Here is a 13,832-nt window from a genome sequence, read left to right as displayed (position 1 = left end):
TGAGCTCCTTCCTGCCTCTTTTGTTGGCTGAGACGGTCTGTGCCTCAGGGCAGACCAGGATGAAGGAGGCTGTGGTACCCTCTCTCTGGTGGGATCCTCTCTGCATCCCGTTTCTCTCAGCACTGGCTCTCCCTCTCCTGCTTTCTTGACCCTAGTCTAGTTGCTGGTTGGCCCGAAGCAGAAGGATTTGCCTTTGCCTTGGACGTGTCCTGTCTGATTTCCTTGCTGGGAAGGAATCCCTTGCAGGTTGCTTAGTGGAAAAGGCAGACCACAGGAGTAGCGTCTGAGCTGTGGAATAACCCCAGGCAAGCTAAACAATCCCAGAGTTGGGCTAATGGCTTCTTTCTCTCTTGTTACTTCATCCCCCTTAGGGACGCATGAGCTGTCATGTCAGCGGAACCCATTGGTCATCAACGTGACCCACAGCCAGGATTTCCTTTTCCACCGGATCACCTCCGTGCTGCTCAATTTCTCCTCCCCGTTAGTGGGCGTCTCAGCCGTGGCCTTGCGAACTTCCTCCCTCCTCAGCTCTTCTGCGCTGAACACCTGCCTCCTGGAACACGAGGGACATGGCCTCCAGAGACACAGGTACCACATCGCCTCGGATTCTTCTGTGTTGCTGCTGGGCAAGGGCCATCACTCTGCTGGCTTTGGGTCTGTCACTCCTGCAGAAGGTGACATCCAGCTTAGAGCATAACTCCTAAGGGCTCAGCCAGAGGGAGACATCCTTTCGCTCAACTAGAGCTGCTACCTCCTTGTTCCGGGACAAACACTGTAGGTATAACTAGACTTCGAGCTGGAGCTGTGAATTCCAGCTCGAGAAGCCAGACCTGATCTGGCTCTGATTTCCAGAGTGCTAAAAATAGAGAATAGTTTCGGTGGCACAAGGGGTGTGAAGGATGAGCCACTCCAGGTGCATGCCAGCTGTTTCAGATAGGGCAGCTAGTCCTCCTACTACTCATGGCGCTACGGCTGTGCTCTAGTCTCGATCAGAGCTAGAGCAGGCGTGTCTCCTCGAACTGGGATTTACATCTCCAGCTTCAAGTGTGGACATAGAGTATAAGGAGTAATCCAGGGTTGGTAGCTCTTTCCCATCTCTAATTTCTGCTTCTATCGCAGTAAAGAGTCGTGGCTGGAGTAGAATATAAGGGGCCCATGCAGCCACCAGATGAAGGGCAGTGCAAGTGGGTGAAGTCCACACTAGGTTTGGACATCAGCTGGAAATCACTGCAGTTCCTGCACCCAGCCTACCCCCCTGCCCTTCTCCCTCTGCTGCTAAAACAATAGAGATTCTCTCTGGAGTTAGCACTACACTTTTAACTTGGGCCCCTGTCCCTCTATACATGTATGCACACACTCCCCATCACCCTTTCTGCTCAAATTGTTCAGCATTGCACTCAGACAAAAGGTATCGAGGTTTGATTCACTATCTGATTGCAGGAAAAAATAGTTAGGAAAATAGTTCAGTTTGGTGTGTGTGTGTGTGTGTGTGTGTGTGTGTGTGTGTGTGTGTGTGTGTGTGTGTGTGTGTGTGTGTGTGTGAGAGAGAGACAGAATCTCAGTGTTAAAAGAATGTCATTAGGATTAAGTGAGACGATGCTAATATTAAGGTCCCCTGAGCAGCCCTGATTCAGCCCCTTGTTGCGTAGCATTATGATACAGTCTTTAATTACAAAAACAACGAGGAGTCCTTGTGGCACCTTAGAGATTAACAAATTTATTTGGGCATAAGCTTTCGTGGGCTATAACCCACTTCATCAGATGCATGGAGTGGAAAATACAGTAGGCAGGTATAAATACACAGCACATGAAAAGATGGGAGTTGCCTTACCGAGTGGTGGGTCAGTGCTAACGAGGCCAATTCAATAAGGGTGAATGTGGCCCATTCTCAACAGCTGACAAGAAGCGGTGAATATCAACAGAGGGAAAATTATTTTTTGTAGTGACCCAGCCACTCCCAGTCTTCATTCAGGCCTAATTTGATGGTGTCAAGTTTGCAAATTAATTCCAGTTCTGCAGTTTCTTCTTGACGTCTGTTTCTGAAGTTTTTTTGTTGAAGAATTGCCACTTTTAAGTCTGTTATTGAGTGTCCAGGGAGATTGAAGTGTTCTCCTACTGGTTTTTGAATGTTACAATTCTTGATGTCTGATTTGTGTCCATTTATTTGTTTGTGTAGATACTGTCTGGTTTGTCCAATGTACATGGCAGAGGGGTATTGCTGGCACATGATGGCATATATCACACTGGTAGATGTGCAGGTGAATGAGCCCCTGATGGTGTGGCTGATGTAGTTAGGTCCAATGATGATGTCCCTTGAATAGATATGTGGACAGAGTTGGCAACGTGGTTTGTTGCAGGGATTGGTTCCTGGATTAGTGTTTCTGTTGTGTGGTGTGTAGTTGCTGGTGAGTATTTGCTTCAGGTTGGGGGGGCTGTCTGTAAGTGAGGACTGGCCTGTTCACATACTATTTGTCCTAAGGAGCCCTGCCTCTGTCAGACCTTGATCCAGCAAAGCACTTAACCATGTACTGAACTTTTAGCATGTGAGCAGTCCCATTGACTAGAAAGATCAACTCACATGCTTAGAATGATGCACGTGCTTGTCTCAGCGTGCTCAGCGCCTTGCGGGATCGAGCCCTGGACATCCTGGCGTTAAACATAACATGCTGGTTAACAGCGTCCCTCAGGAGATAAAGTTGAAACTTCCCAAGTCAGCTTTGGCACCCACCAGTCTCTCATTAAACTTGGAGAGAGAGAAACACGAGGAGAGCAACTCTCCATAAAACAGACCATTGGCGGGAGCTTGACAGATGCCTGCCTTTCCATTTGTGTTTTGGTTTCCTTCCACTTTACCACCGGATGTCCCAGTCCTATTCCAAAAAGCTCCACTGGGGAGGGGAATCTCCTCTTTTCCTGCTAGGATTTGGGTGCCATGCTAGATTCCTCAAATACCTCTGCCCGGAGCTCCCACCCCATCCCTCAGAGGCTGCTCCTTTACCAAGTCTCACGCAGCTACTTCAGTAATAATACTAATAATTAATTAATAATAACATGCTTTAATTTATCAGTGTCCAGTGCGCCAAGGCCTCCAAATATCTTAGTAAAGTATGTAACTGAGGAGCAGTATTTGCAGAATAGGGCAGCATGTTCCAAATAAATCACACTGCAAAGGAAAAGAGGGAAGAACTGACATCCAAGATTGAATGAATAAATAAATAATGCAGAAAGCACATTCAGAGCCAAAGAGACAGAGCTGAGAAGGAATTAAAGAAAGGTGGTAAGATTTGTTCTAATGATGATAACAGATGATGATGATGATGATTGATGATGCAAAGTTTGGCTGTGGATCCCGATCCTAATTTTTCCAAAGTTTAGAAGTGTCCAGATCCAGGGTTCGCATTCAAGCAATTATGCAGATAGTGTCCAACTGGGAATTTTGGATTTTGTCCATGCTCATCTCTAATACTAACTGTTACTGTTGTTATAAGTTTTCTTTATGAATGGTACTGAACGAAAGAATGAAGTAAGAGTGTGTTTGTGTGTGTGTGTGTGTGTGTGTGAGAGAGAGAGAGAGAGAGAGAGAGAAAACACTAATGTGATGTAACTGAGTTATGCAGAGTTCTGGAATGCATAACCAGAGTTTCAGGGTGAATGTGATTTACATAGCAACAGAAATCGCGGCTTTCTTAGTGAATAAACTTGTAAGCGTTGGTCTCGAGCCCTCACTGAGGGGGCACCATCCACCTGAAATCGAGTCAGTTTCCTTTTGGGAGTAGTCACGGCCACACATGCCCCTCAGCCCCTGCCAATGGTGTGATTTTATAATCACATTTTCCCAGACTTAAAAATATATTTCTTTCTCCAGTTGCTGTGTGAAAGACCCACACAAACAAGATGGGAAACCGACTGATACTGAAGGAAAGGTGGAACGGGCCATACACAAAGGCTGCCAAATACACAAAGAAAACAAATTGAAATGATAGGGAATGGCATATTTTTTTCCCTATGATCTCTTTATTGAAATCTCAGGGAGGTTATTTGTAGCAATAATGGATACATTTCAGACCGAAGTATCATTTTTAAATGAGTGGTGTCCCTTTCAGTACTGGCATGAGATTGCAAAGAGACATATCACCTAGCCTTCACACCGTACGAAAGCGGATTTTAAAGTACATACTGCCCACTAATGAATAGCATAGCTTTACAAATCCTGTGTCTGAGTCCTCTCTAGTGTAGCTCCCCTGAAGCCAGCGGACTCATGCAAGGCATAGAACTTCATGAGTTGATGTACACCTCCTGGGGTTGCTGGGAATCGGACTGAATCCACAGCATAAGCTTTGTAAGCCTCACTCATCATGCCAAGTGGAATCCACGCCTTCAATGATTTTTCTGTGGGTCAGGCTTGCCCAATGAGGTGCTGAGCTGAACGAACGCATCTTCTGCCAGCGGTAGAACATGCTCACCAGCAGCAATGGGAATCATGGGGCTAGTGGTACCTTGTCATACTCCCTTTGAAGGAAGGAGACTTTTATGGGACGAAGGGATCACGGGGGGAGGAGACAGTTGGGGATGGGGAGTCACACCTCTGAGCTCTTGGCGTATGGACAGGTGTGTGGAGGCAAGTCCTGGGGAAAGGGCAGGTTTGCACGGACAGAAGGGATGATCCATCTCTACCCCTCCTCAGGCTTTTGTCTGAGCTATAGGAGAGGGGATAAAATTGTGGGGGAGAGATGCCCCCTGCCGGCTCTGGAAGAGGAGCCAGCCTCCTTGTCATCAGTGTGCTGAGTTTGTCCTGCTGGGTGGTAGGGGCAGAAACCCACATAGGTCTTTAAACCTTCTCTTTCTTCAGACATCATGTGGACTGTGGTGCTGGCCAGGCTGCTTTGTCTTGGCTCAGTTCAGCGTGGTGCTGACACCACAATCTGTGGCAGCTGTGTCTTCCCTTTCCTCGCTCTGTGACTTCCCAGAGCTGGGGGCTTGGTGGCTCTTCCTCCACCCTCTCCAGGAGGCATCATGGTTAGGCAGGGCGCTAGGAGCCAGGACTCTGGGATCTAGTCCCCTGTTCTGCCACTGACCCTTGTCAGGCGAGCCATTCTGGGGGCTGATTCACAGAGATGAGCGCCTGCCACCTCAGGTGGAAGGAAGAGTGCTCAGCACCTCTGGCCATCAGGCCCCCAGGACCGGATATTCCAGTGAGCTCCTCAGGGTAGGTGCTGTACTTGTTTGAAAATCAGGATGTACTGGGTACTTTGGAAAATCTGGCCCATGTTGAAATGGGAGCCGAGCTCTTTTTGAACCCTCATGGGAGTGCTGAGAACTTGGAAAGCTTGCCCTCTGTGCATAAATGTGGGCATCCAAGAAATGGGGCATCCAACATTAGGGCCTTTGCTTCTCTTTGCCTCATTGTCACCACCTATAAACCCAGTATAACAGCACTTACCTTCCAACCAGGGGTCTCATTAGGAGTCAGGAAAGTGCTTTGGGTAGCTCGAATGACGTGGGCTTTAGAAGTGCAACATATTCATATCATCCCCATCTTGTGGACAAGAGGGTCCCATGCTTGGGGGGCAGAGGACCCATAAAGCCCGGCTCCCCCTGATTCCTAGTGTGCAGAAGTCATAATAACAATAACAGAGACTCTTTACCAGCTCTGGAAGCGCCTGGCTAATTATTTCCCCCTTTCTTTCATTTTAAAAATGATTTTCAAGTCCAAAACAAACATACCAGAATATTAAAACAAAGCCTAATAATATATTGGATATAAATGCAGGTGGAGTTTGGGAAGAAAATACCCTATAAAAGTTCAGGAATAAAACATATTAGCAGGTTCAGAGACTTCCACTCACCAATAAAAGATGAAATCTGTGGTGTTCCAGTAAAGAATTGAACTGACCACACATGCAGTGTGTATGTAAGCCTATTATTAAAAATAACCCCACAAAAGTAACAAAGGAGACTCGGAAAAAGAGGTTTCCTGGCCTTAGTCTAGTTTCATTTCCAGTATAATAAAAATAACATCCCTGTGTTTCTCTTGCATCTTTCATCCTGAAGGATCCCCAAGTGCTCTGCAGCCTGTACTACAATAAAGAGATCACACACCCACACATGAAATGCAGGCATCTCCGGGGAACATGGCAGTCATTCTGCACTGGCAACGAGACATAGTTGTTTCAAAGAGGGGAAGCGATTAGTCTCCCCAGGTGAAACTGCAGGCGGAATTATAGGGAGTACAGAAACTGCCTTAAGGATCACAAGCTGTCAGGCCTTTGAATGTTGTCTCATCCAAAAGACGCCCCCACCCTCAGTGCCCTCTAACACCATGCTGGGTCAGGGGTGCAGAGTGGATGGCAGCACATTGACTCCCCTCCTCACCTGGCACTCCAGGAGCACAAGGTTGTGCTTGCTCCCCGTGCCAATGCTGGGAGACTGAGTTGCTGTCCTCCCTGAGCCCACATGGGGTCAGCCATCGAAAGCTCCCAGCACCAAGGAAGGAATGACTTCAGCATGTACCTCGTTAGGACCTGAGCCAATGCGCACTGAAGCCAGTGAGAGTCTTTCTGTTGACTTCAGTGGATCTTCCCTTAATCCCTTAGGATCCACTAGGAGGTCTACACAACTGCTTATGTCACTGTAACTTACAGGGGTGTGAAGAAGCCACCCCCGCGAGTGACGCAAGTTGCAGCGACCTAATGGCGCTATGTCAGTGGGAGACGCTCTCCTGTTGGCATAGAGCGTCTTCACCAGGCACGCTGCATCGATGCAACTGTGCCAATGTAGCACTTCTAGTGTAGACTAGCCCTATGACATCCTACATAGGGCATCTCTACAATGCAGCTGGGAGCAAGCCTCCCAGTCCCGGTAGACAGACTCGCACTGGCGGGGCTCAAGCTAGTGTGCTGAAAATAGCCAGGGGGTCAGGTGGGCTTGAGAGGCGACACTGCAATGCTCACAGTGCTATTTTTAGCATGCTGTCTTGAGCCCTGCTAGCATGAGTCTGCCTATCCCGGTTGGGAGGCTCACTTCCAGTGCCGTGTAGACATACTCTCGTTGCACCCAGAGTATCTGAAGCAGCGCCTCTGCCTGGTACTTCAGCCCCTTCCAGTTAATTGCTTTTGTTCTCCATCCAGCCTTTCCCTTTGCATGTGAACACCGAGCCACATTCCCTCCTGTTTTCTTTGGTATGGACTGTACATCAAGTCAGGGCAGCAGATTTTATTTATTGACTTTTTAAACTGCATTTTATTTTTAGCCTGTTGGAGTTTACGTTTGCTTGTGTTGGGAAGTGCCTTGGCACTATTGAAATCCAGTCTGCATTGTATTCTTACCCCCCACCCCCCAAAGTTTTAAAGGATTAAAGAGAAATCTGGTTTTGGTTTTTTGGAAGTTTTTAATTTTTGCCTTTTCTTGTTCAGCAAGGGAAGAATTGCAGTTCCCTAAGCTGTTCCCTTAGCTTTCGGGCCCAAGTATCTGACTTTTACCCAGGAATGATTTGGCCTTAGGTTTTGGTAATTAACTCCCAGGCCCCTCCAAAGCTGAGCTATCCCCTACTGAGAGGGCGAACCTCAAAAGGAGAGCTGGACCTAACCAGAGCCCCAGAGCCAGCCTCTTGGTGGGGATGGTAATGGGAGGACATGGGCAATATGTGGGTCAGGAAGAGAAGGCAGAGTGGGGGAGGGGAGGAGGGAAAGAAAAGGAGAAGGACAAGAGGGAAACAAAGGAAGGAAATGGGAAGAGCCAGGCAAGTGTTAGAGGGCGGGGATGCGAATGAAATAGAAGGGATACACAAGTTTGTTTGAAAAACATTTGTTCCAGGCTAGTTTAGCACTGGTGAAAGGTATGGGACTGAGAGCCCCGTTTATCGCATACAGCCTGGGCAGCATCACAGCAAGCTTCCTCCAGGCTGCCCCACCCACATGCCTGTCACCAGACCTGGAGGGACCCCCCACCCCACCCCACCCCACCCCACACATTTCTAGGGGAGAGATTCAGATCTTGATAATCCTAGGTTGTAGGGCTGGATTTTGAACTTGGCATGAATAGACTCCAGCTCCGCCCTGAAGTCTCCTTCCAGCTGTTTCTCCTCAGGCAGTGGTGACTGACCCCTGGGGCATTCCTTGGGCATTAGTGACAGGCATGTAGGACTTGATGGCTGAGCTCTGCCACCCAGGGAACTCGTTTCGGTGAGCTGTTCACCTATCCCCAGAATGCCCAGGGCTAGGGCCGTAATATGGCAATGCAGACAAACATAAGTACGTATGGCTTTTTTGTGGGCAATGCTCTTTCTTCTGCTATATGCAGGCCATTTCTAGAGCTTAATGCCTTGTACATTAGCTATTCAGAATGCTTGAGCCATCTCGCTCCATTCCACTCAATTTATAATCTACAATAAAAACACATTTTCATAGCTCAGGGTACATGATTGCACTGAAAAGGCCTCTGCCTTTGTCATAGACTCTTAGATTCATAGATCCGAAATCCAGAATGGACCATTAGATCATCTAACCTGCCCTCCTGTATAGTGCAGGCCACAGAATTTCAGCCAAGTTATTCCTGTACTGAGCCCAGTAACTTGTGTTTGACTAAAGCGTCTCTTCCAGAAAGCCATTATTAAAGGGGTAGGGGTTGTAGAGTCGATTTCCAGCAGTACATTCAAGGATGTTGCATTCCTTGCCCAGAGGCAGAGAGGTGGGCAAAGTAGTCCTGCTCCAGCCTTCTTTGTGATTGTCACATAGGCCCTGTCTACACCAGAGAAGTCACTAACATTGATTCATTGGTACGAATCAGAGCAAAGCTGGCACACCAGCTGTCTGCCATTTCCAGCACAGCATCATCTAACCCTGCTAGGAGCAAGTCTAACCAATGAGGTGCTTAAAACTAGGTCAGCGGCTGGAACGGCCTCTACACTAGGGTTCCTAATGTTGCCAACAGCAATGGACCTGAGCTGATGTAAACAACGGTGGGGGATTTTTCCTCCAAGGCCTTGTGGCTTCTATGTTAGATATCATCCCCTACCCATTTAGCGCATATATGTGTCAGTGAAAGGCACCTTAGAAATACAAAAGAAAGGGGGAAGGTTAAAAATTATGTCAGGGCTGAAGGCAGCTCGCCTTCCCAGTGAGAAACGTGCTTGTTAGCATGAGGAAATGAGATACTGCATGATTGGTCAGCTCTAAAAAAGGAGACACTAACTCAAAGAATAGGACAGGAAAGGCCGTCTTCATACTAGGAACCAGGAGCCAGCTTGCAGAAGCCTTGAAGGCAATTTGAGGAGTCCCTGTCAGTGAGCTCCCGGGACATAAGGGGATGACTCAGTGCTGGATTTCTCAGTGTGGCACGTGGGATGAGAATAAACCGCATGAGATTCCTGTGGCCACTTGAAATGGGCTCTGAGGAGAACCCTTGCTAGTTGGTTGTGCACGTCTGTGGGGAGGGACCACAACTTCTTGGTGGAATGTGCAGTGTAAGGAGAGATGGAAATTGCTCTTGGAGGCTTGCATAAGTGGATGTTTTATTTTTTAAAATATCAAAAATCTTTTAAAAAGGGTCAAAATGAAACATTTCATTTCACCTAAACAACATTTTTATCCTCTTTTTCAATTCATAAAAATTTAATTTTCAGTTTGACCAGAAACAATTTTTTTAATTACTAGCTAACTAAACAATTGTGACTCACATAAACGTAGACATTTTTCCAGTTTGTGTCATAGTTTGTCAATTATAGGTATTGATGTGATGGTTGGCATGACCATGTATTATAAATGGGATGGATGGATGGATGGATAGATAGATAACCTTACAGTGACAAAGGCACGGATAACTGTAGTGAGGTTCTCATCTGTAAAGAAAAAAGGTCATAAGCTTCTAGCCAAGTGTGGGTAACAAATCAGTGGTGTTGGCTGATGCTGCTCGTTAGCCAATCAGAAGCAGCTGAGAATCCAGCAGCACCCCCCCCAATCTGCCAGTTCTTTTCAGTGGCTTCCTATAACCTACAAGCGCTATTCTAATGCTGTCCAGGTGAGTCTCACCAGCTAGCTGTCATCAGTATCTCAGGGTCTTGACCAATGAATCTCAACTATAGCATCTGGCAGGGAGAGGCCCTGTGTATACACAACCCCTTTGTGTGTGCCTCAGAAGTGACAGACTTGCTGTCGCTGTCAAAGAGGGAATCAGGAATCCGTTCCCACCAATCCTGCTCTAGCGTTGAAATCTGGTGGCCCAACTGGGAGTCAGGACTCTTGGGTTCAGTCCCCGGCTCCGCCACTGCCCTGCTGAGCTGTTTGGCAAGTCATGTCACTTCTCACTGCCATATTCCTCTATCTGTGTAGTAGGGATAATGACACTTACCTGCCCCACAGGGACTTTGAGACTTAATTAGTTATTGTCTGTAAGGTGCCTTGAGAGTCCTTGATAGAAGATGATATCTTGGATGGGGAACGTACTATAATTATTAGAAAAGGAGACACAAAAATGCTCCCTGCTTAACTCTCCCTGGACATACTCAAACGTGTGGGGCAAAGAGAATGAAATTGTATTAAAGTAACAGAACAGGAACAAGCACCTTCCTCAAAGAAGCTGCTTTGGTTTGAGGGAAAAGAGAACATCAGAGAAGACCTCTCCCAACCATCATACCACGTTGCATCATGCTCCACCAAGGGGAGAAATCTCCACCACTGCTTTAGAAGCATTAGATCCCAGAGGAAAATTCTTTTTCCTTCCGCAAAAGACCATGGAGATTTCCAACAGAAACTGCACTGAAGGAACTTCTCACACATATACAATCACCTCTCCTCATCTATCCATCAATCTGTTTTTGCCAGATTGCTTTGGGGTAGGCATCTCTTATTTGATTGGCAGCATGGCCCTGATCCAAAGCCCACTGAAGTCAATTCCAAGACTCCCTATGGCTTCAGTAGCCTTGAGCTTCCATTGTCCATCACCCTGTACATTGACAGCAGTATAGAAATCACTTCTAATAATACTTTTCACTTGTTAAAATTGTGGCTTAATTTTAAAGGCTGTTTTGATAGCAGCCAACGAGACTGCAGCCTGGGCAGATGTTACAGCAGATTTATGGATGATTTATGGTGTCTTAGAAGGTTCTGTTTGGTTTGGTTAAGCCCACCAGTATTTTCTGGGCTCTTTGAAATATTCACAATAAAATCCAAATTGTCATGTTTTCAGAAATTTGAGGTTTTCATATTTTGCTTTGCTTGCAAAATTGGTCCAATTTCCTGAAAAACCTGCACAGTTTCACAGCTATTGGAGCCCTCTTTGAGCAGTTTCAGATATTTCCAGATTTGAAATTTTGTTTGGTTGATGAGTTTTGCTCTCAAGACCCAGGGGACGGTTCAAAGCATCACATGGTTGTTTGCCAAAATGGCCATTTGCCAAAATGTCACAACAAATCATTTGTTTGGGCTGCAAAAGAGGCTGGGATACAAACACCATTATTTTTCGAGATGTTGCATGGAGGAAAAAAATAATATTGGCTACTTGATTTTTCTTGCACGACCCTCATCCAAAATATCTAAGTGTCATGGGACTGCAAGAGTGGGCTGACGGGATAAGCTGTATCCATCTGTTATAATCAACAAGAGAAAGAAAGATCTATTTCACGCTGAGGTCAGAGCTGTGCTGTCTATGGCATGTCCCCACAGATACTGCTGAGGAGTATAGATTCCATGGGCCATTATGGACAGACACTTGTTCCTGAGAATCATGCCAAACCATGGTATGCTATAGATTCTAGCCTCTAAGCTGGCTGTAACACATAGACCATCTTTTGTGTGTTTGTAGAGCACCTAGCATAATGGGATCCTAAGGGCTGCCACAGTACATGATGTTCTTTTTATGAGTACTATTCTCCTGAAAAGGAAATCTGTGATCAATGATCACTGAAACCATTCTGGAGACAACCAAGCCAAGCCCCCTCCCTTGATATAACTCCTCTGAGGTTTATGCCAGCAGAGCTTTTGACCCAGCCATTTTTAAGCACTGTTGTAGCTGGCATAGTTCTGATCCCACAGCCTACGCTTGTCACCCCATCCCCAAGACTGACAGGGCCCTGTTCAGTATCAGAACTGGCAAGCAGCATATTAAATGGTCTCCAAATGTCTCCACAGCATCATTGCAGCGCAGCATGCTGACACTGCGTCGCTGGCTCATGAGCTTACGAAGTTGCGTCACAACATAGGTGTGCAGCAGACGTCATGGTGCTGTGGCACAGAAATCAATATTGCAGGCTTCCTAGTTTTGTCACCCCAATATTCCTCTTCCAGCTTGATGTCTTTACCTGCCTTTCTATAGTAGATTGTAACATCTTTGTGGCATGGACCTGGTCTTATAAAGTGCCAGAGAAGTAAGAACAGGACAAACTCCTAGTGACTGTAAGCGTCTCAGGGCAGGGACCACTTTTTTGTTCTATGTTTGTACAGTGTTTAGCACAGTGAGGTCCTGGTCCAGTACTAGAGCCCCAGGGTGCTACGCCAATGCAAATAATCAGTAGTAATAAAAGTGGCATCCTTAGGGTGGCTTGCAGAAAATAAGCAAATTCCCTTGTCACATTCCTTGTCATTGAGAGACTGGAGATAAGAAAATGTCCCAAGAGAAAAGACCCACCCCCCCACACACCCAAACACCTGAGAAGGTTACATTGAATAAGAGCTCAGATTATTCAATGGGAGGTAAACACAGGGATGGGGAAGGGTTGTGCCCTTGGGTATTGGGGGCACAGTTATGGAGCAGTACAACCGCATGGAGAGAGAGGAGAGGGAGGTCTACAATTGGTACCAGATGCACTCGGAAGCTAATGACCTGACAAGCGCTGTGCTCATAAAACAAATTCTTTCAAAAGGAAGCAAATGGAAATATAAGCTAGTGAAAGAATTTGCAGCGGCTGCCCTGAAACCATTTCTCACTTCATAAACAGGTCTGTGCAGGAAAAACAGCCTTTTTTTTTTGTGGTCCTTTCTCTTGCCATTTTCCCCTCCTCCATTCACCTCCAACCCTGAATGGGCTGTTCCGCGCGGGTTTCCATGGCAACTTTGGCTAATGGGATGTGGCTGGAGTCGGCAATGAGTTCTGTTCGTTCTACGCATAAGTCTGCAGCATTTTTTGGTGACTTCGCTCAATGAGTATTTGTCCGTGGTGGCTGAGTGGGTTCCTTCCACACAGATGGCTCCTGCAGCTGTAACACCTGGTGCTAGCAACCTGTGAGCTCTCACGAGCTGAGCTGGCTTGGGATTTGGATGGGAGACCTTCGGGGCCAGGGGAGGACCCCAGCTGTTACAGGAAGCTGTGTGGCTGATTCACTAGGTAGCGCTCTTCCCTCTGAGCAGCTTTAGGGGTGCTGTGCCTCTTGGAGGTACTTCCTTTTGGGGGAGCCATAAAACCAAGGTCTTGAGCACTTGCAATCACTAAATATCCCCTGGCACTTTTTTGCAAAAGTTGGAGCATAAACCCCAATGTCTTGGCCAAATTCCATTCCAGGTAATTACATTCTGTGTATTTAATTTCCCTCTGCAATTTTAAATGGCTCCAGCATTTCCTCTTCATTTTCTTGAATGTTGCGCAGTATTGCTGTGGTCAGTGACAGAGTAGCCGTGTTTTATCCAAGCAGTGGCTGCATTTCCTTGGCGGGGGAAGTGAACCCTCTCCGCAAACAGGGAGCAGTGTGATGGTAAATCACATTTGAAAGCTGCCCCACGCTCTCCCTGATAACTCTGAATAGTGTTTGTACAGAATGCAGTGTGATTATTTTTGTTTGTGGTACAGTAGCACTTTGAGACTCCAGCTGAGAGACCAAGGCCCCATTGTGCTGGGTGCTGTCCAGA

General features: G+C 46.8%; 1 protein-coding gene across 1 annotated transcript in view; it reads left to right on the top strand.

Moving 5' to 3' along the window:
• The window catches only part of PAPPA2 (pappalysin 2), a 167,144-nt gene that overhangs the window by 81,853 nt on the left and 71,459 nt on the right, over positions 1-13,832 (top strand). The window contains exon 13 of the mRNA XM_065409588.1: positions 372-588. Coding sequence (XP_065265660.1) covers positions 372-588 — 217 coding nt within the window. The remainder of the gene's footprint in view (positions 1-371; positions 589-13,832) is intronic.

Source organism: Emys orbicularis, chromosome 8, assembly GCF_028017835.1.
Source record: "Emys orbicularis isolate rEmyOrb1 chromosome 8, rEmyOrb1.hap1, whole genome shotgun sequence".
Lineage (NCBI taxonomy): Eukaryota > Metazoa > Chordata > Testudines > Emydidae > Emys > Emys orbicularis.
The sequence above is the reverse complement of the archived record's forward strand: the minus strand, read 5'-3'. Positions and strand labels throughout refer to the sequence as shown.